Source organism: Suncus etruscus, chromosome X (genome assembly GCF_024139225.1).
Source record: "Suncus etruscus isolate mSunEtr1 chromosome X, mSunEtr1.pri.cur, whole genome shotgun sequence".
Classification (NCBI taxonomy): domain Eukaryota; kingdom Metazoa; phylum Chordata; class Mammalia; order Eulipotyphla; family Soricidae; genus Suncus; species Suncus etruscus.
Genome location: NC_064868.1, coordinates 54,130,181 through 54,152,506, shown reverse-complemented (window position 1 = coordinate 54,152,506; position 22,326 = coordinate 54,130,181). Strand labels below are relative to the sequence as shown.

The window sequence follows — 22,326 nt, the reverse complement described above, 5'->3', positions numbered from 1 at the left end:
GCAAAAAGGAAAAACCCAATATTGGATAGTCCCCTAAGCGGTTTAGTTCTTAGAATATAATGGGCTGCAAATGTATGTGTCCAAAAAAAAAATAAAATAGCAGGGAAAAATGGAATAGATATGCCCCAGCGAAGAATAAAAGTTTAGGGTCTTGGAGCCAGAGCAATAGCACAGCGGTAGGGCATGTGCCTTGCACACGGCCAGCCTGGGAAGATTTGGGTTTGATCCTGGGCATCCATATGGTCCACCAAGCCTGCCCCAGCCTTTGCTCTTATGTGCCTATTGAATGTTGATGTCCATGCTAACTGTCCTTAAAAATATCTGTCAGGGGCCAGAGCGGTGTTGCAGGCGGTAGGGTGTTTGCCTTTCACGCACTAACCTAGGACGGACCGCGGTTTTATCCCATATGGTGGTGCCCCAAGCCAGGAGCGATTTCTGAGCTCATAGCCAGGAGTAACCCCTGAGAGTCACTGAGTGTGTCCCCCCCCCCCCCCGCCAAAAAAAAAGGGGCAAAAAAATCTGTTAAACAACGGTTCAGATGTGTTGGGCTAGCAATATTGTATGGAGTAGGCAGCCTGTGAACTCACTCATGGCTTCTCAGGGTACCCTAAATCTTGGACAGCTTTCGTGTGTATTTATGGAGGGGGGCACACCGGCGGCACTCAGGGGTTACTCCTGGCTCTGCGCCCAGAAATCGCTCCTGGCAGGCTCGGGGACCATATAGGATGCCTGGAATCGAACCCGGGTCCATCCTGGGTGGACTGCGTACAAAGCAAATGCCCTACCGCTGTGTTATCTCTCTGGCCCCTATTTATCTCATTCTCACCGCTGGGATGGTGAGGGTGAAGGGCTAGCTGTAGAACCAATTTTACAGTATTCACCCAGTGGTGGGGTAAATTAGATTTTAAGGAATGATAAACATTACTTTCTGATTATATTAATGTTTTCACTATGTAGTGAGATCATTGACCGCTGTTTTCGCTGTACAGAGGTATATTAAATAGTGCATTACTATCTCTTTGAAACTCCTTTAGAACTCCACTTGTCAGAAAATTAACAATTTCACGAGGTAATTGGTCATCTGCTAGAGACAAGAGTCTCTCTTGGCCACAGAACCAGCCCACCTAGGAACAATGCCTGCCACGTGGCAAGTCCCATTTGGGGATAGGTAATCCTCCCCCCCCCCCCCGCCACTAAAATGTTTCAAGAACTCTGAGGACTGGAGCCACGGAATTGTTTTGGGGATTTCCGGGTTCTATCCTCCACAGTGCAGAAAGCCAGCACTTTCGCAACTTTGTTTCTATATATAGAAACACAGTAGCACAAAAAGTCTGACAGCTCACCGAACTAAAAAAAAAAATCCCGTAAAGTCTGTACTACTTATAATCCGCATTTTCCAAAAGCTCGAAACTGGATTCCGAAACGGTAAAATGCAGGCAGCGGTTATCAACCAGCGGAAGTGAAATTTGAAATTGCCCCAGCAGCTTTGGCGCTCTGGCTAAAGGAACGCTCTTTCCGTTGCACCCGAACTGTACTTGGACTCCGCAGCATCGGTACAAGCAGCATCGTGTTCCTTGCCTCTTGAGATCGGTACTGGAGCAGCTCACCAGTGTCCGCATGGGTGCCGAGGGCAGCACGTCAATCTAAACTTAGAACAAAAGACCGTGTCACACTCCCCCCCCCGGACTCCTTCAGCCATTTCGTGCAAGTTGCATGCTGGGACTGGTAGTTTGCAAAAGCAGTTACGTCAACCCACGCCGACCCAGCTCACGCTGTACATTCGAGTGGGGAGCTAGCCTCACCCCAAACCTGGCTGGGCGGTCTGCGATGACAAGCTCGCCACGCGTGGTCGCCCAGAGGCATGCGCGATCAACTAAAGCACATGAACTGCCGCCCCACGTTTGCTTACCGCTTGTAGGACCTTGGGGCGGCTGGCGGCTTGAGCTTCCTTTTTCTGCTTCTCCCCACTCTGAAATCTAAACCAGTCCCTAGGGTCCAGAGGCTCGCTGGCACTGTCCTTCGGGTGAGGGAAAGAGGAAAGTGCGCCCGTGGGGTTTTGCAGCCGCGTGATCAGGCGGCTACACACCGGTAAGCTCAGCCCAAGATTTGAAGAAGGAAACCACAATGAGGAGCGCGCTGGGGACAGAAGGCGCGCGGCGCAGGGGCCCAGCCGTCTTCAGTGGGACTGCTGTGGTCTGAGTGGAAACTTGGGTTTGGGATCATGATAAGGAACTGGGGATGTGGCCCGACAATTGTTAATGGGATTTGGGGGTGGTGTGCATGAAGGTCGTGGCGGTCTGGTGAGAATATTAGCAGGAAATTCGTGGACATTATTACTAGAAGTATTTTAGTCCCCCACGTTCATAGATCAATGGAAGTGTGTTAATTTTTTTACTAATAAATGGGTAGTAGAGCGGGCAATTAGAAGATCATGGGAGGTGGAACTGTCTTGTAAGTGCTGGGGCTTTATGGAGATAGGTTAACCTTTCACTGGTGAAACTCATACTGGCAAGGCTGAGAGAAGAATGGAAGCTGGAGTGGATCATAAGCCAGAAATTAATGGGGCAGTGTTCAATGGGAATGAGAAGATGAAATGCTATGTGGCCAAATGATTTTAGTGGGTGAAAGTATCATGGTCAACGAGGGCTTAGTGGGAACAATAATTTTAAAAAAAAATCCAGTGAGAGTAAGCTGTTGGAGTGTGCTGTGTGAAATGGTTATTAGAGTGACAGCGTTAGGCAATGAGAAGAGATAGTAGAACTGGTTGGACCATCAAAGATGAGCATGATTGCAGAGTAATCAGGAAGTTACAGGAAGGGGCCAGGGCGGCGCAGAGCATAAGGCGCCTGCCTTGCACGTGCTAACCTAGGACGGACCGCGGTTTGATCCCTGGCATCCCATAGAGTCCCCCAAACCAGGAGCCATTTCTGAGCGTATAGCCAGGAGTAACTCCTGACCGTCACTGGGTGTGGCCCAAAAACCAAACAAAAAAAAGTTACAGGAAAAAAGTATAATGATGTACTCTGGAAGGAAGCAACTGGAGAGTTGAGTTAATGGAGGCTGATAGAGCAGAGTAATTACAAGCTTAATGGAGGGCCATGTGCATCCAGGCATTAATGGGAGTTGATAAGGATAGAGTCATAAAGGGGGCAGGAGCAATGACAGCGGTAGGGCATCTGCCTTGCACGTGGCCGACCCAGGACGGACCTCAGTTCGATCCCTGACATCCCATATGGTCCCCCAAGCCAGAAGCGATTTCTGAGCACATAGCCAGGAGTAACCCCTAAGTGCCACCAGGTGTGGCCCAAAAGCCAAAAAAAAAACCCTAGAATTATAAAGAAGAGACTGGGGAGCTGAATATTTCAGGAATAAAAAGGAATTAGACAGGGAGATGATTAAGGAAAAAATGTCATGAGTTAGTATTAGAGTGAGGTAAAGGACATTGATGACAATGGGGTGAGACATACAGGGTGAGAGTAATGAAAATAACTGAATAGACAACTGTTGATAGCTATAGCATAGGGTTAAATGGTGAACTGCACTGGGAGGTGGCTGAGGTCACTTATGGGTGGGTCACATATGATCTAACCTCTATTTTGGTTGTCATTTTGGGACCATATTTATTTGTACTTATGGGGGACTATTCCAACCCCAAGACTGGTGGTTATTCCTAGGCTGTGCTCCAAGAATCATGCAGGGCCAGAAATTGAACTTCAAAAATACAAGTCCCCACATACATGTATGTGACAAGTATATCACTGAACCACAATCCTGAGCCCTGAACTTGGCTCAGTACTAGGGGGATCTTGTGTTACTGGATATGAAGATATCCAAACTGGATATGGATATCTTGTGCTACTAAAGCCACCTGTGTACAGAGCATGTCTCCAGCCCTTTGAGCTCTCTGAAGTAGCTTCACTCACTGTGGGCCATGATCTCATGTAGGATAATGTAACTTTTTTTTGTTTTGGGGTCACAATCTGTGTGCAGGGCTTATTCCTAGTTCTGCACCCAGGAAAATATCTGCTGGGTTGGAGGACCATATGTGATGCTAGGGATTGAATCCATGTTGGCCATGTGTGAGGCAAGGACTCTATCCACTGTACTATCACTCTGGCCCCTAAAAAACATTTTAAGATACCCTGATTCTTAAAATAGCAAAAGCCCACAGTGCTTTCAGAGTTCTAGCTTTCATCCCTGGATTTGGTCCCTAGCACTATGGGATTCCCCAAGCACCCTAGCACTGGAGGAATACCTGAGAAGTGAACCAGAAATAGCCCTTGAGCATTACTGGCTGTTTCTTCCAAAACAAAACAAAAAACTTGAAGTAGATGTATAATATTTGTAGGAAATAGTGCAGAAGCAAAGGTGCTTGCCTTATATGCTGATAATCCCAGTTTGAGTCCCCAGCACCACATATACCCTTGCCAGCATTACCAGAGGTCATTACTGAGTGTAGAGCCAGGAATAGCCCCTTCCAATACTGTTGAGTATGATCCAAATGACCTCCCCCCCTCAAAAAAAAAAAGAAAAGAAAAATGTAGATCTTATAAGATCTCTGAAAGATCTGTAAGAGGATATATGGAGTGGATCATGATAGTCTATGTAGGGGAGGGTTGATGGGTCAACCTGACATGATTGATTGGGTCTGGGTGAGTGATAGAACCTGAGAGGTAAGTACTGAGGACCTCTTGCTTCGTGACATCAGTAGATACAGAAACTGGACTTCGGTCTTTGAAGTGCTGTGTGAGCAGTGCTGGGGATCCAATGAGCCGGATTGGGTTTATCTACACAAACAGACCGCTACACAGGTCAGTGGTGGCTCACTCACCCTTTTACTGATTGCTGGGGGTCAGCTTCCTGTTGGCAGGTCCCTGAGCAAACAGCCTGTGAGATGGGCCGGACATCCAAGGACAAGCGAGATGTATATTACCGCCTGGCCAAGGAGAATGGCTGGCGCGCACGCAGTGCCTTCAAGCTGCTGCAGCTTGATGAGGAATTCCAGCTCTTCCAAGGTAGGCAGCTCGCTGGGGGCTGAGGGCAGTCAAATGGGTCGAGGCTGCAGAGGCCTCTCAGGAAGCTGGGTTGATTTGGGAAGAGGAAGTTGGGGGCTGTGGCCAAGGTGTTGGAAGGGAAGATGAGCAAATCTTCAGAGGGGTAGGCACAGGCAATACACGTAAGTAGGTGCCCCCTAAGGGACAGGGACACACTGTACTCTATGCCCAGGATAGAGAAGTGGGTGCAACTGAACTCTTCCTGTGTGTGCTTAGGAGTGACACGGGCAGTTGATCTGTGTGCAGCCCCAGGCAGTTGGAGCCAGGTGCTGAGCCAGAAGATTGGGTGAGTGTGGAGCCCCAAATTGAAGGGGGTGGAACTGGGGAGGGAAGTTAAGGTGGGTGGTCGATACAGTAAAATCTAGGCTGACAAGGCTCTTGCTGTTCACAGGGGACAGGGGTCCTGCCACGTGGTGGCTGTGGACCTTCAGGCTATGGCTCCAATACCAGGTGTGTTACAGATCCAAGGGGACATCACACAGGTGAGCACACAGCTATGAGTGTTGGGTTATGCATAAGGCCTTCCACTCAACTGGGAACTGTGAAAAGTAGAGGCAAGAGTAAGAGGAAAAGACTGATAAAGATACTTAAACAGGGCATGGAAAACAGACATAGAACTTACATGTGGCCTACCCAGGTTTGATCATGGGCCTTAGCTAGGTTCTCCCAAGCTATTCTAGAATTGGTCCATGACCACAAAGCCAGGAGTAAGCCCTGAGCCCAGATGTGTGTGGTCCAAGATTCAAAAAAAAACAAAAAACAAAAATTTAATCAAAGAAGACACACACAGGGGCCGGAGCAATAGTGCAGTGGTAGGGTATTTGCCTTGCACACGGCTGACCTAGGATTGACCACGGTTCAAGGTTCAATCCCCCGGAGTCCCATATGGTCCCTCGAGCCAGGAGCGATTTCTGAGAGCATAGCCAGGAGTAACCCCTGAGCTTCACCGGGTGTGGCCCCAAAACAAAACAAAACAAAACAAAAAGACACACATAGACAGTAAGTGAGAACTCCCTTGAGAGATTGTCCCAGTAATAAAAAGGAATTGGGCTGAAGAAACTGTACAGCAAATAAGCTTTTGCCTTGCACACAGGTAACCTGGGCACAATCCCTAGCATCCCAAGTAACCACCAGGAGTAATTCCTGAGTGCAGAGCCAGAAGTAACCCCTGAGCATAGCAAATTGTGGCCCACAAAGAGAAAAAGGAAAGGAATCAACAGGTCTTCATCCAAGAGAACAGACATTAGGTTCCTGAGATAGAATCTGGTTTTAGCCAGACAAATTCTAACTCAGAATTTGGGGCCAGGCCCATGGGCAAATGGAGACTAGAAGGCAATGCATTCCCAGCTCATCCTCCCTCTCTGCTACAGATGTCCACTGCCAAAGAGATTATCCAGCACTTTGAAGGCTGCTCTGCAGACCTGGTGGTATGCGATGGGGCTCCAGATGGTAAAGAGCAGGACCTGGAAGTTAAGGGGGGGCATTCATCTGTGTGGGTGCATGTGTGTGCCTCACATTTTTTCACTTTCCTTAGCTTCTTACATCATTTCAGCTACTCCCTGCCTCTACCGCACTGCTGTCACTTGTTCTCCACCCACAATCTGGCAACTTTTCCCCAGGTATACTGCCTGTTCCCAGCCTGTCTTGCCACCCCTGCTCCCATCGCTTCCTTTTTGCCAGCTGCCCACCCTTACATCTTTCTTTTCATCTCTGTCTCTGCAGGCATGTGACTGCATCTATTTTCCTTCTAATTCCATATTCCTATTTTTTTTGATCACTTCAGCACATCCATTTTTTTGCCAAGCAGCTCGTGTATTTGGACACTGTTGAACATGTGGGGGAGATGCCAGTGAATAAAATTCTGCTCATCTCTGGCCTCATAAAGTTGGTGGTCTAGTGGGAGCAGATAGAACAGAAATAGACCAACAAGCTCAGTAGTGGGTAGAAAAATAAGCCATGGAACAAACTTGGAAAAAGGAAGGGAAGGAGAATTAACTTTTGAAACTTCAAGGGCACAGGGTGCAAAGAATACAGTTCAGATAGTTACCTTACATGTGACCAACCCTAATTTGATCCCCAGCACCCCCTATGGTCCCCTGAGCATCACCAGGAGTTATCCCTGAGCACAGAGTCAGGAATTGGCCCTGAGCACTGCTGGTTAGAGCCCCCAAACAAAATAATAAAGTACATAAAAGGGCTGGAGCTATATTACAGGGTACTTGCATTGTACACAGCTGATACGGGTACAATCCCCAGCATGCCTCACCTGAGAGTACCCCCTGAGAATCACTGGGAGTCATGTCACCCCTACCCAAAAGAGAAAGAGTGTGCACAGGGCAGACTTTAGAGGAAAGACCTAAAGAAAGTATGAGTGGGCCAGGGTGGTGTCTTGTAAAACAATCTAGGCTGCCTATATAAAGGCCCAGGGATGGAAGGGTGCTTGACTCCTGTGAGGACCAGTGAGGATTTTTTGTGTGGTCAAAGAGTGGGTAAAGGAAAGAGGGCTAAGAAGTAAGGTCAGCAAGCTAGCAAGCCTTATGTGATCCAAAGAAGACATGGGCTATATCCTGAGGTGAAAGCTAGTAGAAAAATCACAAAAGGGTTGTGACTAGATGAAAGCTGAGCCCAACTTGGATGGGAATAGGCTTCCTGTGACTGCTTTAAGCAGTGTGGGTGGGGTGGGAGGCATTGGGAGAAGCAGGGTACTGAAGAGGATATTTTGAAGGTGTCCAGGTAAGTGGTGACCATGTAGGGCCATAGGAGTCAGAAGAAGCTATTTTGAGAGTGTAGGAAATTTGCTACTGGCTTGGATGTGGGTGAGAATAGAGACAGTAAAATTGGAGTGATTAAAGATAACAGAAGATTTGGGCAAGAATAAATGTATGCAAGGAAGAACAGTTTGGAGCAGAAAGGTGGGATAGGTGGAGGCTGAGAAGTCAACTTGGCTTTTCCTGGAGTTCCGATATGGATTTAGGACTGGGAGTAGAAATTATGCTAATGATTCTTGGAGTAATTCTTAGGAGTAATTGCAGAGTGCAGATCCAGGATATTTAGGGGAAAGGGTCGCAACCTTATGTGCTCAGAACTTCCTCTTGATTCTGATTCAGGAGTTACTTCTGGCAGGGATTGGGGAGGACCCTGTGTAGTACAGGAGATCAAACCAGGGTCAGGTGCATTCAAGGCTAGCGCCTTCAGCACTGTTCTATTTCTCTGGCCCTGGGAAATGGTTTTCAGTGTTCTCAATTCTCTAGGGACAAGAAGAGAAATAGAATTGGCTGGGATCCCCTAACACTGTTCTTTTGCTGCAGTAACTGGCCTCCATGATGTTGATGAGTACATGCAGGCCCAGCTCCTCCTAGCTGTGAGTAACCCTGACTTCCCCTGCCTCATATGACCCCCTTCCTAGTTATCTCTCTCTCCCACTTAGTCATCTGTCTTGCATACAGGCTCTCAACATTGCTACCCATGTCTTGAAGCCGGGGGGCTGCTTTGTGGCCAAGGTAAGCTTTAGAAAGCCTAAAGGGGGGTTTGAGATAGATCCCCGAGGGTTGCCCTCATGCCTTCATCTCTACCACCCCTCCCTGTAGATCTTCCGAGGCCGGGATGTAACATTGCTGTATAGCCAATTGCGGGTGTTCTTCTCCAGTGTGGTCTGTGCTAAACCCAGGAGCAGCCGGAACTCCAGCATTGGTTAGTGGGTTGGAGGGTTCAGGTGATTGGAGGCACATGTTGGGAAGGTTTCCTGCATAAAGCGGAAGTGGCAGTCATCCCTCCATCTTCCACCCCTAGAGGCCTTTGCTGTCTGTAAGAGTTATGACCCCCCTGCGGGCTTCTTGCCGGACCTGACCCGACCCCTCCTGGATCATTCCTACGGTGAGAGCCAGTGTTGGGCTCCATTCCTGGGGTCACTCTGCCCTGAGATCATACTTCTTAGGTGGAAACTTGCAGTCGCACTTCTGTCCTTTTAATTCCATTTGAGGCACTGTAATTTTGAGGGGCACACTTGGTAATATTCAGGGGCTACTCTTGGCTCTTTGCTTTGAATTACTCCTGGTGTTGCTTGGGGGACCATGAGATGCTAGGGATCGAACTTGGGTCAGCTGTGTGCAAGGAGAGCACCTACCTGCTGTACTATTTCTCTGACCACTTTGTGATTATTTTGGTTTAGTTTTTGGACTATATTCATAAGTGTTCAGTGCTTACTCATAGCTCCATGCTCAGGGATCACTCCTAGAGGGACTGGAGGAACTCTATGCAGTGCTGGGAATTGAACCTAGGTCATCCATGTGCAGGAAAAAAATGCCTTACCAGGTATGTATGCTATTGCTCCAGTCCCAGAGGGGCCTTGAATTAGGGCTTCTAAATTAATATGGTGTCATTCGACCAATATTCTCACTCCATCCCCTTCATTAGATTGCCCACTTCCCTTCACTGTTATCTCAGCATCCCACATCCACCCTCACAATCACCTCCTGAACACCCCTGCCTTTGGTAAGCCTACTACACTCAACCAATTCTCAGAAGATTCTGCCTTTGGGGGAAAGCAGAGAGATAGTACAATGCATAGGGTGTTTGCCTTTAATTTTGGCCAGTCGAGTTCAATCTCTGGCATTCTGTATGGTCCCCTGAGTTCGAAAAGTGTGATTACTGAATGCAAATCCAGGAGTAAGGAAGCCCTGATCACCACTGGGCATGGCCTCCTCCCACTAAAAAAGGAAGATTATTCCATTTTGGGGGGAGTTTTGTAGTCATACCTGATGGTGTTCAGGGCTTACTCCTTGTTCTACTCTCAGAAGCCTATTTAGTGGGCCTTGGGGAACCTTATGGGATTAAAACTTGGTCGTACTTGTGCCATGCAAGAGCCCTGCCATCTGTACTATCTCTCAGGACTTGTCTTTTATGGAACTCTATTACCAGAGGACCCTCGGCTACCATCACCCCATCCCACACTCACACCCCTTTAGTAGTAATCCCACTGTTATCTGGCTATCTAGGCCCCAGAGGGCCTCCAGCACAGTTCTATAGTGGAACCCCCAGAACTGGTAGGGATTCTTACTTAGGAGAATCCTGGTTTCTCTCCCAGCTGCCTAAGGAGAATCTAGGCTGGGCAGATTCATTCATCTCATCCCCTGGAAGAAACCCTACCTGTGAATGGCCCTGACTGGGAAAATTTCAAGAGGCTTTTCTCTCCAGCTATAGAGATAGTACAATGGGTAGGCATTTGCCTTGCATGTGGCTGACTCAGGTTCAATTCTTGGTACCCTATGTTGTTCCCTGAACTTGCCAGTAATAATTCCTGAGTGAGATCCAGGAGGAAGTTCTGAGCACTGCCAGGCATAATCCAAACCCCACCCCCAAAAGAGACTTCTCTCCAGGTGAGCACACTTGAGTGAGATGAGGTACAAGCAGTGTACCTCATGATAGAAGGTGTGGAAGAAACTGGGGGAACTGGAGACAGATCTCAAAGGGCAAGCATGCAGACTTTTCATGCATGAGGTCCTGGTTCAATCCTTAGATTGACATAGGGGCACCATGGGGAGCAACTCCCAAGCACAGAGCCCAGAGGAACCCCTGGAGGAAGCTGTTTTCCGAGCATGACTGAATGTAGTCCCCATCATCCCCTAATGTGGGCCATTGTTTTAGATGGGGTGGTCATGAAGGGCCTCCGGGAAAGGGCAATACAAACCAAAAAAAGGAATGCAGCTTAGGGGAGTCTTGATCACTCTAGCCTTGTCTTTGGCTCCTTCCTCTCTTATTCTCCCTTCTTGTCAGATCCAGATTTCAACCAATTGAGTGGTCCCACCCGCATCATTGTGCCGTTTGTGACCTGTGGGGACCTGAGTGCCTACGATTCAGACCGAAGTTACCCCTTGGATGTGAGTAGCCGGTCAACAGGAGGATGAGGGGTAGGGGTTTGTACTCAGTACTCACCATCTCCTTCTGCTCCCCATGTGTCTGTGTAGCTCGAGGATGGTTCTGAATACAAGTACACTCCACCCACACAGCCACCCATCTCACCACCGTACCAGGAGGCCTGTACGCTAAAGAAGAAAGGGCAGCTGGCCAAGGAAATCCACCCTCAGGACTGCCCCAGCAGTATAGTGGACATACCTCGCCACACAGTGCTTTCCTCTGAGGTCTGGGAATATGATGCAAGCCCACAATGCCCTTCCACTGAGCGGCTAGAACCTTGTCCCACAGGGCCAATTTATTTGCCCAAATCATGTGATTCCTGGGGCCAGACTTTTTGGCCTTGCCTCTAGCTACAAGCTCTGCAAATCACTCAGTAAAATCAATTCTAATGAAGTGGGGATAGAACTCAGGGGGTAGAATATATATACTCTACCATGTGTGTGTACATATATATGTATATATACACATATAGTTTAACCATGATCTGAGTCCTTTTCTTTTTCTTCATTAGGTTGAAGACAGTGAAATGAAATGTTCACTTTAACAGAATAAGGTAAATTTCTCATTTTTTAAAAAACAGTTTTTAAGTAATGTGCATTTTAAGAAAAATGTTCATTGGAGATACATTAAGGGGTTGGAATGTATACTTTGTATGTGGGAGGACAGGGTTATCATTGGTGCCTCATGATTTCCCAAAAAGGAATAAGAGAAGGAGGGAGGAAGAGGAAGGAAGGAAGGAAGGAAGGAAGGAAGGAAGGAAGGAAGGAAGGAAGGAAGGAAGGAAGGAAGGAAGGAAGGAAGGAAGGAAGGAAGGAAGGAAGGAAGGAAGGAAGGAAGGAAGGAAGGAAGGAAGGCTGGTTGGTTTGGGGGCCATGTCTAGCAGTGCTGAGAGAAGGAAGGAGGAAGAAAAAGGAAGGAAGGAAGGAAAGAAGGAAGGGAGGGAGGGAGGGAGGGAAGGAGGGAGGGAGGAAGGGAAGGAGGGAGGGAGGGACGTTGGTTGGTTTGGGGGTCATGTCTAGCAGTGCTGAGAGGTTACTCCTGGCTTTGCACTTTGGGATTCTGGAGATCAAACCGATGTCAGCTGTGTCCAAAGCAAACTCCCTACCCCTCTGAACTATTGCTACAGCCTCCTAGAAAAAAATTTCTGAAAGTCACAGTTTAGGATGTGACTAAATTGGATTGGATGCCCAATTCCATTCCCAGTATCACAAGCACCACCAGGAGTGACCCCTGAGCACAGAGCCAGGAATAACGCCTCAGCACGACCAAGTGTGGCCTCCAAACTCAGTAATTTACCTAACTATTTTATTTACTAGCTAGCTAAATACAATACAATACAATTTTTAGAACTGGGAGATAGTACAGGGTTCCTGCCTTGCATGCCTACCCCTGTCTGACCCCTAGTACCATGTGGTCTGCCAACCATTGACAGGTGTAGCCCTAAAGGCCCAGAACGTTGCCAGGTGCAGCCCTGGAAACCGCCAAGCACCACTGCAGTGACCCAGATCATCCCTGGCACCACAGATTCCAAGCAGCCCCACATCCTCAGGTCCTTGTTGCATGTAACCAAAAGGCCCAGTTAACTAAGAATCGCCAGGTGGGATCTCTGGGATTCTGAGCATCTCTTGGGAGCCCCCATAATAATAAATCTATTTCTTTATTACTTATTTTTCTTTTCTTTTGTTTTTTTTGTTTTTGGGCCACACCCGGTGACGCTCAGGGGTTACTCCTGGCTATGCGCTCAGAAGTCGCTCCTGGCTTGGGGGACCATATGGGACACCGGGGGATCGAACCGCGGTCCGTCCTAGGCTAGCACAGGAAAGGCAGGCACCTTACCTCCAGCGCCACCGCCCAGCCCTATTACTTATTTTTCATGCTCAGGGATTACTGTGGATCTTCACTCATAGATTACTCCTGGTGGAGCTCAGTGAACCATATGTGTTGTGGAGGTTGAACCCAGATTGGCTGCATGCAAGGCAAAAACCCTGCCCACTCTACTTTAGCTCCAGCTCCTATACCTATTTTATATGCCAATAGAAGTGAGGTTACATAACAATTTCTCAGGTGAAAAGGAATCTTAAGGGCTCAAAGAGATAACACAATGGAAAGGGCACTTGCCTTGAATTTGACTGTCCCAGATTTGATTCCCAGCATCAGATATGGTCCTCCATACCCTGCCAAGTGTGATTCCTGAGCGCAAAGTGAGGAGTAAGCTCTGAGCAGTTCTAGATATGGCCCAAAAACAAATAAAAGAAAAAAATGAAGATAAAAGAAAAAAGGGGACTTGGGATGTCCCTAGAGAAAGTACAGTGGGTTGAACACCACAGTCAATCTAGATTTTATCTCTGGCATTCCATACTGTCCCCCAACCACTGCCAGGAGTGGTTCCAGAGCCAGAGCCAAGGGTAACCCCTGACCATCAGTGGGTGTGACCCAAAAAGGAAAAAAAAAAGAAAAAGACAAAAGGAGGCTTAAGAGGCAAAAGTTTTAAGAAACCATGATCTGATTCTAGAGCAATACATGGCAGGGAAAGTAGTGCCAAATACTGAGATAGCGCATGCCCAGTGTGTGAGAAAAGTAAGGACCAGTGTGTCTAGACAGAAAAGAACTATGTGTTATTAGTACTATGTCATCAGAGCACTTTATCATCCTGGTCATCACCTTACATCTCATTCGTTTGTTTTGTTTGTTTGTTTGTTTGTTTGTTTATTTTTACAGGGTCACACTTGGCAATGCTCAGGACTTAATTCTGGCTCTACACTTAGGGGTCACTTCTGGTGGGCTTGAAGGACCACCTGGGGTACCAGGTTTCCACAGGTCAGCCGCATGCAAGGCAAACACCCTGCACATTGTACTATCGCATCCTTCACATCCCTTTCTCACACAGCTTAGCATGTTTTTAACATCAAGGCCTCCATTAAAAATAATAATAATAGGGCCGGAGAGATAGCACAGCGGTAGGGTGTTTGCCTTGCAAGCAGCCAATCCAGGATGGACGATGGTTCGAATCCCGGTATCCCACATGGTCCCCCAAGCCTGCCAGGAGTGACTTCTGAGTGCAGAGCCAGGAGTAAACTCAGTGCCGCCGGGTGTGACCCCTCAAAAAAAAAACTAAATAAAAAATAACAATAAGATAGTATAGGAGTTAAGGCATTTGCTTTGCATGAGCTCTGACCCCAATTTGATTTCTCACACTGCACAGTGTCCCACAAACCATATCGGGGGAATCCCTAAGACCAAAACCAGGAGTAAGCCTTGAGCACCATTTTGTGTGGCCCCCAAACAAAAAAATCAGCAGAGTCAAAAACAGGGGACAAAGAGAGTATACAAAACATAAGACACTTACATTGCATCAGACTAACCCAAGTTTGATCATTAGCACTGAGAAGAGTTCCCACAAGCCCTTTCTTTGAGGAATTGTCTGCTCATTTCTTCTCCCCATTTTTTGATGGGGTTAGATTTTTTTTTATTGTAAGTTCTATCAGTACCTTGTATATTTTCTATATTAGCCCCTTATTTGATGGGTATTGGGTGAAGGGTATTGTGTGATTTTTGTAACCTAGGCACTATTTCCTTTGAGGTGCAGAAGCTTCGCAGCTTAATATAGTCCCAACTGTTTATCTTTGCTTCCACTTGTTTGGAAAATGCTGTTTCCTCCTTGAAGATGCCTTTAGTCTCAATGTCATGGATGTTTTGCCTAAGTGTTGTTCTGTATACCTTATGGTGTCAGGCCTGATATCAAGGTCTTTAATCCATTTGGATTTTACCTTTGCGCCTGGTGTTAGATGGGGGTCTGAGTTAACTTTTTTGCAAGTGGATAACCAGTTGTGCCAACACCACTGTTGAAGAGGCTTTCCTTGCTCCATTTTGGATTTCTTGTCCCTTTATCAAAGATTAGTTGATTGTATGCCTGGGGAACATTCTCTACTCAAATCTTTTCCACTGATCTGAGGATCTGTCTTTATTCCAATACCATGATGTTTTCATAACTATTGCTTTGTAATTCAATTTAAAATTGGGGAAAGTAATGCCTCCCATATTTGCTTTTCCCAAGAATTGCTTTAGTTATTCGTGGGTGTTTATTATTCCAAATGAATTTGAGGAGTGTTTGATCCATTTCTTTGAAGAACATCATGAGTATCTTTAGAGGGATTACATCAAATCTATAAATGCTATATATATATATGTATATATATATATGCATATATATCCACTTCTTCCATTTCTCTTTCTAGAGCTAGCATATTTTTGTTAAGTTTTAGTTTGGTTGACCTATCAAGGGGTGACAGGGCAGTGTTGATGTCTCCCACAATTATTGTCTTGCTATTGCTATCTTCTTTCATATGGGTTAATTTTAATTCTGTGAGTTTGACAAGGTGGTTGGACCACAACCAGCGGGGCATAGGGCTTACTCATGGTTTGTGTTCAGAGGTCACTCCTGGTAATGCTTGGGGAATCACATGTAGTACCAGGGATTGAATGTGGGTCAGTCTTGAAGACAAATGCCTTAAACACTATGCTATGCCTCTTATATCTCAGTTGGGTCTTTATAAAAGTTGTCAGGGGTGGAGCGGCACAGCTGGAGAGATTGTACAGCCAGAAGGGTCTTGCCTTGCCTGTGGCTGACCTGGATTTAATCTTCAGCAGCTCATACAGTTCCCAGAGAACATTTCAGAGTAATTCATGAGTGCAGAGCCAGAAATAACTCCTGAGCATCACCAGATGTGACACAAAAACAAAAAAAGTTACCCATAAGGGCTAGTACAACAGGTAGGGCTCTAGTCTTGTATGAGACTGACCGAGGTTTGGCCCTGGGTATTCCATACAGGTATTGGTATCCCTGAGCCTACCAGAAGTGATCCCTGGGCTGGAGCAATAGCACAGCTGTAGAGCTTTTGTCTTGCACATGACCAATTCAGGACGGACCTGGATACAATCCTTTACATCTCATAATGTCCCCATAGCCGGACAGAAGCAATTTCTGAGCACAGAGACAGGAATGACCCCTGAGCACCTCTGGGTCATCCCCCCCCCCCAAAAAATAGAAGTGATCCCTGAGTACAAATTCAGGAGTACATCATGAGCACTACAGTATGTTGTACAAAATCTCAAAAAATTATAGTTGGACTAGAGAAATGGTTGAACAGCTAGAGCACCTGTCTTGTACTCTGCCAACCTGGGTTAAATCAGTGGCATCCCATGTGATCTCCTGAGTACCACCAAAGTGATCCCTGCATGCAGAACCAGAAGTAAATCCTGAGGACAGCCAGGTGTGCTCCAAAAACAAATACCTATATACTCGAGTATAAGCCCAGATTCTCCACACAAAATTTGTGCTGAAAAACCCGAACTCAGCTTATACTTGGGTCATGTGCACCGAATCAAATACAGGTGTCTTCTGCTGTCTGCTGGAGGGGGCAGTGCTTCAGCTCAGTCCACATGTAACAGCTGAGCTGAAGAGATAGGCGGCTGACCTGAAGAGGTAGGCAGCTGACCTGCACTGTATGCCACTGAACTATATAACCCACAATATTCACTGGCTCATTTAGTTGAGTGCAAAACCCATTTAAGGCAGTAAAGTTGTGTAAATAAATGTTTATAAATCCTGAATCCTTATAATCAGGGGTTTGGAGTATAAGGATTCAGGATTTTAACCATTTATTTACATGCTTTACTGTCTTAAATGGTTTATTCACTTTATTAAAGTTGCCACTGAATACTATGGGTTAATATGGTATGTTTATGCTTATAGCATATCAAACAATCATGGATTGTAAATGTAATCATTTATTTATTTACTGATTCCTCAATTATTGTAATTGTTTTGGGTATATATTTTTATTTTTTAAATGTACCAGTGGCTGCTGCATTTCCCATCTCAGCTTATACTCGAGTCACTAAATTTTCCCAGTTTTTAGGGTAAAATTAGGGTGTCGGCTTATACTCGAGTATATATGGTAAATAAATCCTGATGTAGTTACAGTGAAAAACTACACTACCAGGAGTACAAGTACATATATTATACCTCATTTCATGAACATATATTTTAATGTATTTTCTATACATTACACTTAATAATTAAACTAGAAAAAATTTATCAATTGAAGTGTTCATTATAGAAGTGAAGAGATGGAGTTTTATGTTGAAAATTTCCTTTTGAACTTTTTTTCTTTGACCTTCAGGTAAATGACAAGCTAATACAACTTGGAAGCGGTTTGGTATCAGGAAAGCCAGAATTTATGCTGATGAATTTGTTTTCAAGTATCACCACATCAGTCTCTCCTATGTGTTTGAGCTTAAGGTGGGAACATACAACATCATGAAAAACATCCAGGAACCAAATGCCCGCCAGTGCTGCAATGGGAGTTCTCAAGTGAGGTCTTGATGCTTCTCTAAACCTTTACAGGACTGACCTGATTTTTTTTTATCAAAAGCAGGGCTTTTCTAGCTGCATAGAAATTAGGACTATCTTGATGCAGTTGATGGAGGAAAATATGAGATCTTTATTTTCACTGGCATAACTGAAAATTTGCTTTTCTTTCAAATAGGAATCACAGCAACCAATTACAATAATAAAAGTATTGCCCCCCCTCCTTCAATAATAGTTGTTACCAGCAGCTTGAGATAGATCTTAGCATTTGGTCATCTAATTAAAAACTTATATATGTCTATATCCCAATGTTGTTCCATTTTAATAATGTGACATATTTTTCTAACCTTACGAGGATATACTGACAGAACATACAGAATATAATTTCAAAGTAGACAGAAATCACAGTTTAATCTATGGACACACTGAAAAATGATTACTACATTAAGTTTGATCAATAGCCATCCCAAAATGGAGTCACAGAACTTTTATTCTAGAGGCCAGAGGGATAGTACAGTGGGTAGGGCACTAGCCTTGCATGAGGCTGACCTAGAGTCGATCCCCGGCATTCATATGGTCCCCTGAGCACTTTCAAGAATAATTCCTGAGTGCAAAGCCAGGAATAACCACTGAGAATAGTCAAAAATAAATAAATTTATATTATAGTGTTGATAACTTTCATGACCAATTTGTACCTTACATCACCCCAAATTATATATTTTATTTGTTTTGGTTTTAGTTTTTGTGCCATACCCTGTGATGCTCAGGAGTTATTCCTGACTTTGCACTTATGGATCACTCCTACTGAATAGAATGCTGTGGATTGAACCTGGGTTGGCTAGTACAAGGCAAACACTGAGATTTCTCTTCTATCTATCATAATGCCCTCAAGGGCTATCAATGTCAGAAAGGGAGAATTTACTTCTTCCATTTTTTAACATTTTAGTGATCCATTCATTGCCCCCAGGCCTTCACACATGCAAATCACTGAACTGTATTCCCCTTTATTTTTGTTGGTATTTTAGTGGGGAGTACCCTCATCAGTGTTCAAGGCTTACTTCTGGGCCTATGCTCAAGGGATCACTTTTTTTTAGAAACTCACTTATTTTTCCATCAACCTGATTTTCATTCCTGTTTCAGTCTAGAAAGAAGAGCTTAAGACCATTTAATGAACAGCGGCGTTTGCCTTGCAAGCAGCTGATCCAGGACCAAAGGTGGTTGGTTTGAATCCCAGTGTCCCATATGGTCCCCCGTGCCTGCCAGGAGCTATTTCTGAGCAAACAGCCAGGAGTAACCCCTGAGCACAGCCGGGTGTGGCCTCCCCAAAAAAAGACCATTTAATGGAAGGGATCACTCTTGGTACTGCTCAGGAGACCTTATGTGATGCTGGGAATTGAACCTCGGTTGGCTGCTTTCAGGGACAGAGCCTTACCCCCTGCATGATGTCTCTGGTCCTTGTTTTGACATTAGGATTTTTTTTCATGGTTAAATAATGCCTCTTTGTATATATGCCTCCTGTACTGCTGCACTGAGCTTCAGTCAACAGCAGTCCACAAATGATCACTTTTGGAGGGGACACACCTGACGGTGCTCGGGGGTTACCCCTGGCTCTGCACTCAGCAATCACTCCTGGCAGGCTCCGGGGACCATATGGGATGCCGGGAATCAAACCCGGATCTGTCCTGGGTCGGCTGTGTGCAAGGCAAACGCCATACTGCTGTGCTATCTCTCTAGTGCCCACACATGATCTTTATATATAGCCTAAGAATGTTGAAAGCTCTGCCATCTATGTTTGTATAATTTCCTTCATGATGTTCGCATGACAACAGAAATATCCTAATTACGCATTTTCAGGCTGTGCTGCTGTGAAGTGAAGGATGCATGACAGTTGACCTATTTTGCTTATATGCTAATTAGGAGACAGATACCTGGGGCTGGAGTGATAGCACAGCAGTAGATCGTTTGCCTTACACATGGCTAACCTAGGACAGACCGAGGTTTGATCCCCCGCTGTCTCATATGGCCCCCCCGAACCAGGAGTGACTTCTGAGCGCATAGCCAAGAGTAACTCCTGAGTGTCACCAGGTGTGCCCCCCATAAAAAGGAGACAGATACCTAAGTTGTTTGCATACCTTGGCTATTGTGAATAATGCTGCATTGTGAACAATGGAGCACAGAGATCTCGAAGAGGGAGATTGCTTCCCTTCAGTGATATCACCCAGAATTAGAGTTGTGGTTCATATGGTTCTTACTCTTTTGAGGAACCTTCATACCATTGAGTTGGTTTCTGTAGAAATCCTGTGTTTACTTGTGAGTACAGTGTGTACGTGTGTGCGCATTCACGCCCAAACTTTTGAAAATACTCCCTAGATTTTTTTTTCTCTCTTGGGCCAAACCAGGTGGTGCTCAGGGCTCACTCCCTGTAGTGTTCTGGGAAATATATGGGGTGCATAGAATCAAACCCAGATTGGCCATGTGCAGAACAAGTACCCTACACACTCTACTTTTGCTCAAACCCATAAATATTTTCAATCTAGATCACAGATGTAACTATATGGCAAAAGTTTCCTCAGTCAGATTTTTTTTTGTCTTAGATAATTCAAGAGAGGCCAGGGTTGCAACCCTGGCACCACACACCCTTTTGTATGCTGCTGGATGGAATATGAGCAGAAGCAGGAATCCCTAAGCACTGCCAGATATCCCATAGAGAACAATTCAAAGACTGAAAAATCAGGACTCCGAACAAAATGTATTATGTGCCTGAATGTGATCTTAAGCTTCTGCAATTTAGTAAATAGGAGTTGGCAAGCTACCGTCCCCATGGGCAGAACCAGTTTTTGTAGCTCACTGTTGTATTTTTAGTTTTCCATCCTCTTTTCACACTCCACTTCAGGAATAAGATAGGAATAAGATTACTTACACCCCATTCTGAGACTTGAGGTACTTCTATACCTAACTGTGACCCTACTGACCTTTCCATACCGAGTTGTCAGAAAGGCAGAGTTTACACTAGAGGGAATACCCTGGTATGGGTATCTTCTCAGACAGTCTGACCATACGAATGTCTAAATCATGATCCCAACAACATGCACTACAATTAGGGAACCTCAGGTGTCCACATCCCAAAGAGTGTGAGCTCAGGCAGGTCTTCAGTCCCTTCCCCTTGTCTGTGACCTCAGCAGTATCTGCTCCCATAGACATCTCCCCTAGCCACCTATTGTAGTTAACCTCAAACCAGACAAGTATACCATGGTGACTATGGCTAAGCCTCATCCAGGGGTAGCCCCAACACTGTCCTTTAACCACAGTCTCATCTGTTTCTCAGTTCATGTGTCCTCAGTCTTGTTGTTGCCCTGGAATATGGGATCTCAGACTTGGAACCTCTGAGGTAGTAGTATGAAATCTGCAGGTATTGAACATAGTCTTGATAACCTCAATGTTGCCAGTTTGTGTGATAATTGGTGAGAAACAAGTGTCAGTTTTGTTGTTTTACTTTATTCGGGGCCACCCCTGGCAGTGCTTAGAACTTAATCCTCACTCTGAGCTTAGGGATCAATCCTAGCTCAAGGGATCCTGAGAGGTTACAGGGATTGAGCCAGATCGGTCACATGGAAACCCTACCTGCTGTGTTCTCTCCAGTCTCAAATGTCCACATATAGATGAGGAGAAATGCTTCAGTCTGTGACCCTGGGAGTATGATTCATTTTTTTATTGACCATACTCAGTGGTGCTCAGGGCTTACTTTGGGCTCTGCATTCAGGAATTATTCCTGGCAGTGCTAGGTGTTCTATATGGGGTGCCAGGGATCAAACCCAGGTAGAATGCATGCAAGGCAAATGCTGTAATCACTGTCCTATCACTCTGGTCTCATCAGGGAGTTTAATTCTTGCCCTAGCCCTCTCCCCTAATTTGGCATATGAGTAATCCCTAGCATTCCCCCAATCAGGTGTGTAACTCACAAAAAAAGAAGTCCACATTTAGTCACCTGACCCCAGGTTGGGGCCAGAGTTATAGCACAGCGGGTAGGGCATTTGCCTTGCACAAGGCTGACCCAGTTCAATTCCCAGTATCCCATATGGTCCCCCAAGCCTGTCAGGAGCAATTTCTGAGCACAGAGCCAGGAGTAACCCCTGAGCACCGCCAGATGTGGCTAAAATAAAAAAACCTGTGACCGAAGGAAATCCACCCCCTAATCAGTTTATCGCAGGATAATTTGCCCAAATCCAACCACCTCATGAATGTCTAGAGCAAATATCCCCAAATGGATGGATAACCTTGACTCCCCAGAAAAGACAGACTGCCAGAACCATGCAAGGTGGTAGTCGATTGACTACCTTGGGTGCAATAAGGGGTGTTTTTAGTCTGCTTAAGAAAGGTTGATTTACAGAAGAGTAATGAGTTTTGTTTGTTTGTTTGTATTTATTCCACATCCAGAAGCACTCGGGTTACTACTGGTTCTGTGCTCAGGACTCGCTCTTGGCAGTGCTTGGAGAACCATTTTGGGTACCAAGGATCTAACTGGTTGGCACTTGTGAGACATGCCCTAATTGTTATACTATACTGAGTGAAATTTTTTCTTCTGAAAATGGGATGCAGCGGGTCTTATAAGTTTGGAAATCTCTGCTCTAGTTCCTTGTCTATTTAGCTTTTTTTTTTTTTTTTTGGAATTTGGTTTGGGGGCCACACCCAGAAGTACTCAGGGGTTACTCCTGGCTCTATGCTCAGAAATCACTCCTGGCTCATGGGACCATATGGGATGCTAGAGATCGACTCTGGTTCATTCTGGTTCAGTCACATGCAAGGCAAACACCCTACCACTGTGCTACCACTCCAGCCCCCCTCTTCTGTTTATTACCTGGAGTGAGCCCCTCCTCAGTCAGTGTGGCTTCAGGAATGTCCTCTCTGGAAGAAGTAATTCAGATAAGGGAACAACTAGTGCAAAGACCCTAAGCCAGGGCTGTAGTGATAGTACAGTAGATAAGGTGCTTG

At 45.7% G+C, this 22,326-nt stretch overlaps 1 protein-coding gene across 1 annotated transcript; it reads left to right on the top strand.

The window, feature by feature from the left end:
* Positions 1–1,780: 1,780 nt before the first annotated feature.
* On the top strand, positions 1,781–17,518 carry FTSJ1 (FtsJ RNA 2'-O-methyltransferase 1). The gene is made up of 13 exons (XM_049767318.1): positions 1,781–2,088; positions 4,857–5,015; positions 5,271–5,340; positions 5,446–5,536; positions 6,425–6,503; positions 8,363–8,415; positions 8,501–8,554; positions 8,642–8,744; positions 8,844–8,927; positions 10,827–10,930; positions 11,018–11,191; positions 11,479–11,520; positions 17,150–17,518. The coding sequence occupies exons 2-12, from the start codon at positions 4,895–4,897 to the stop codon at positions 11,509–11,511; spliced, it is 966 nt and encodes a 321-aa protein (XP_049623275.1). The 5' UTR covers positions 1,781–2,088; positions 4,857–4,894; the 3' UTR covers positions 11,512–11,520; positions 17,150–17,518.
* Positions 17,519–22,326: the final 4,808 nt, after the last annotated feature.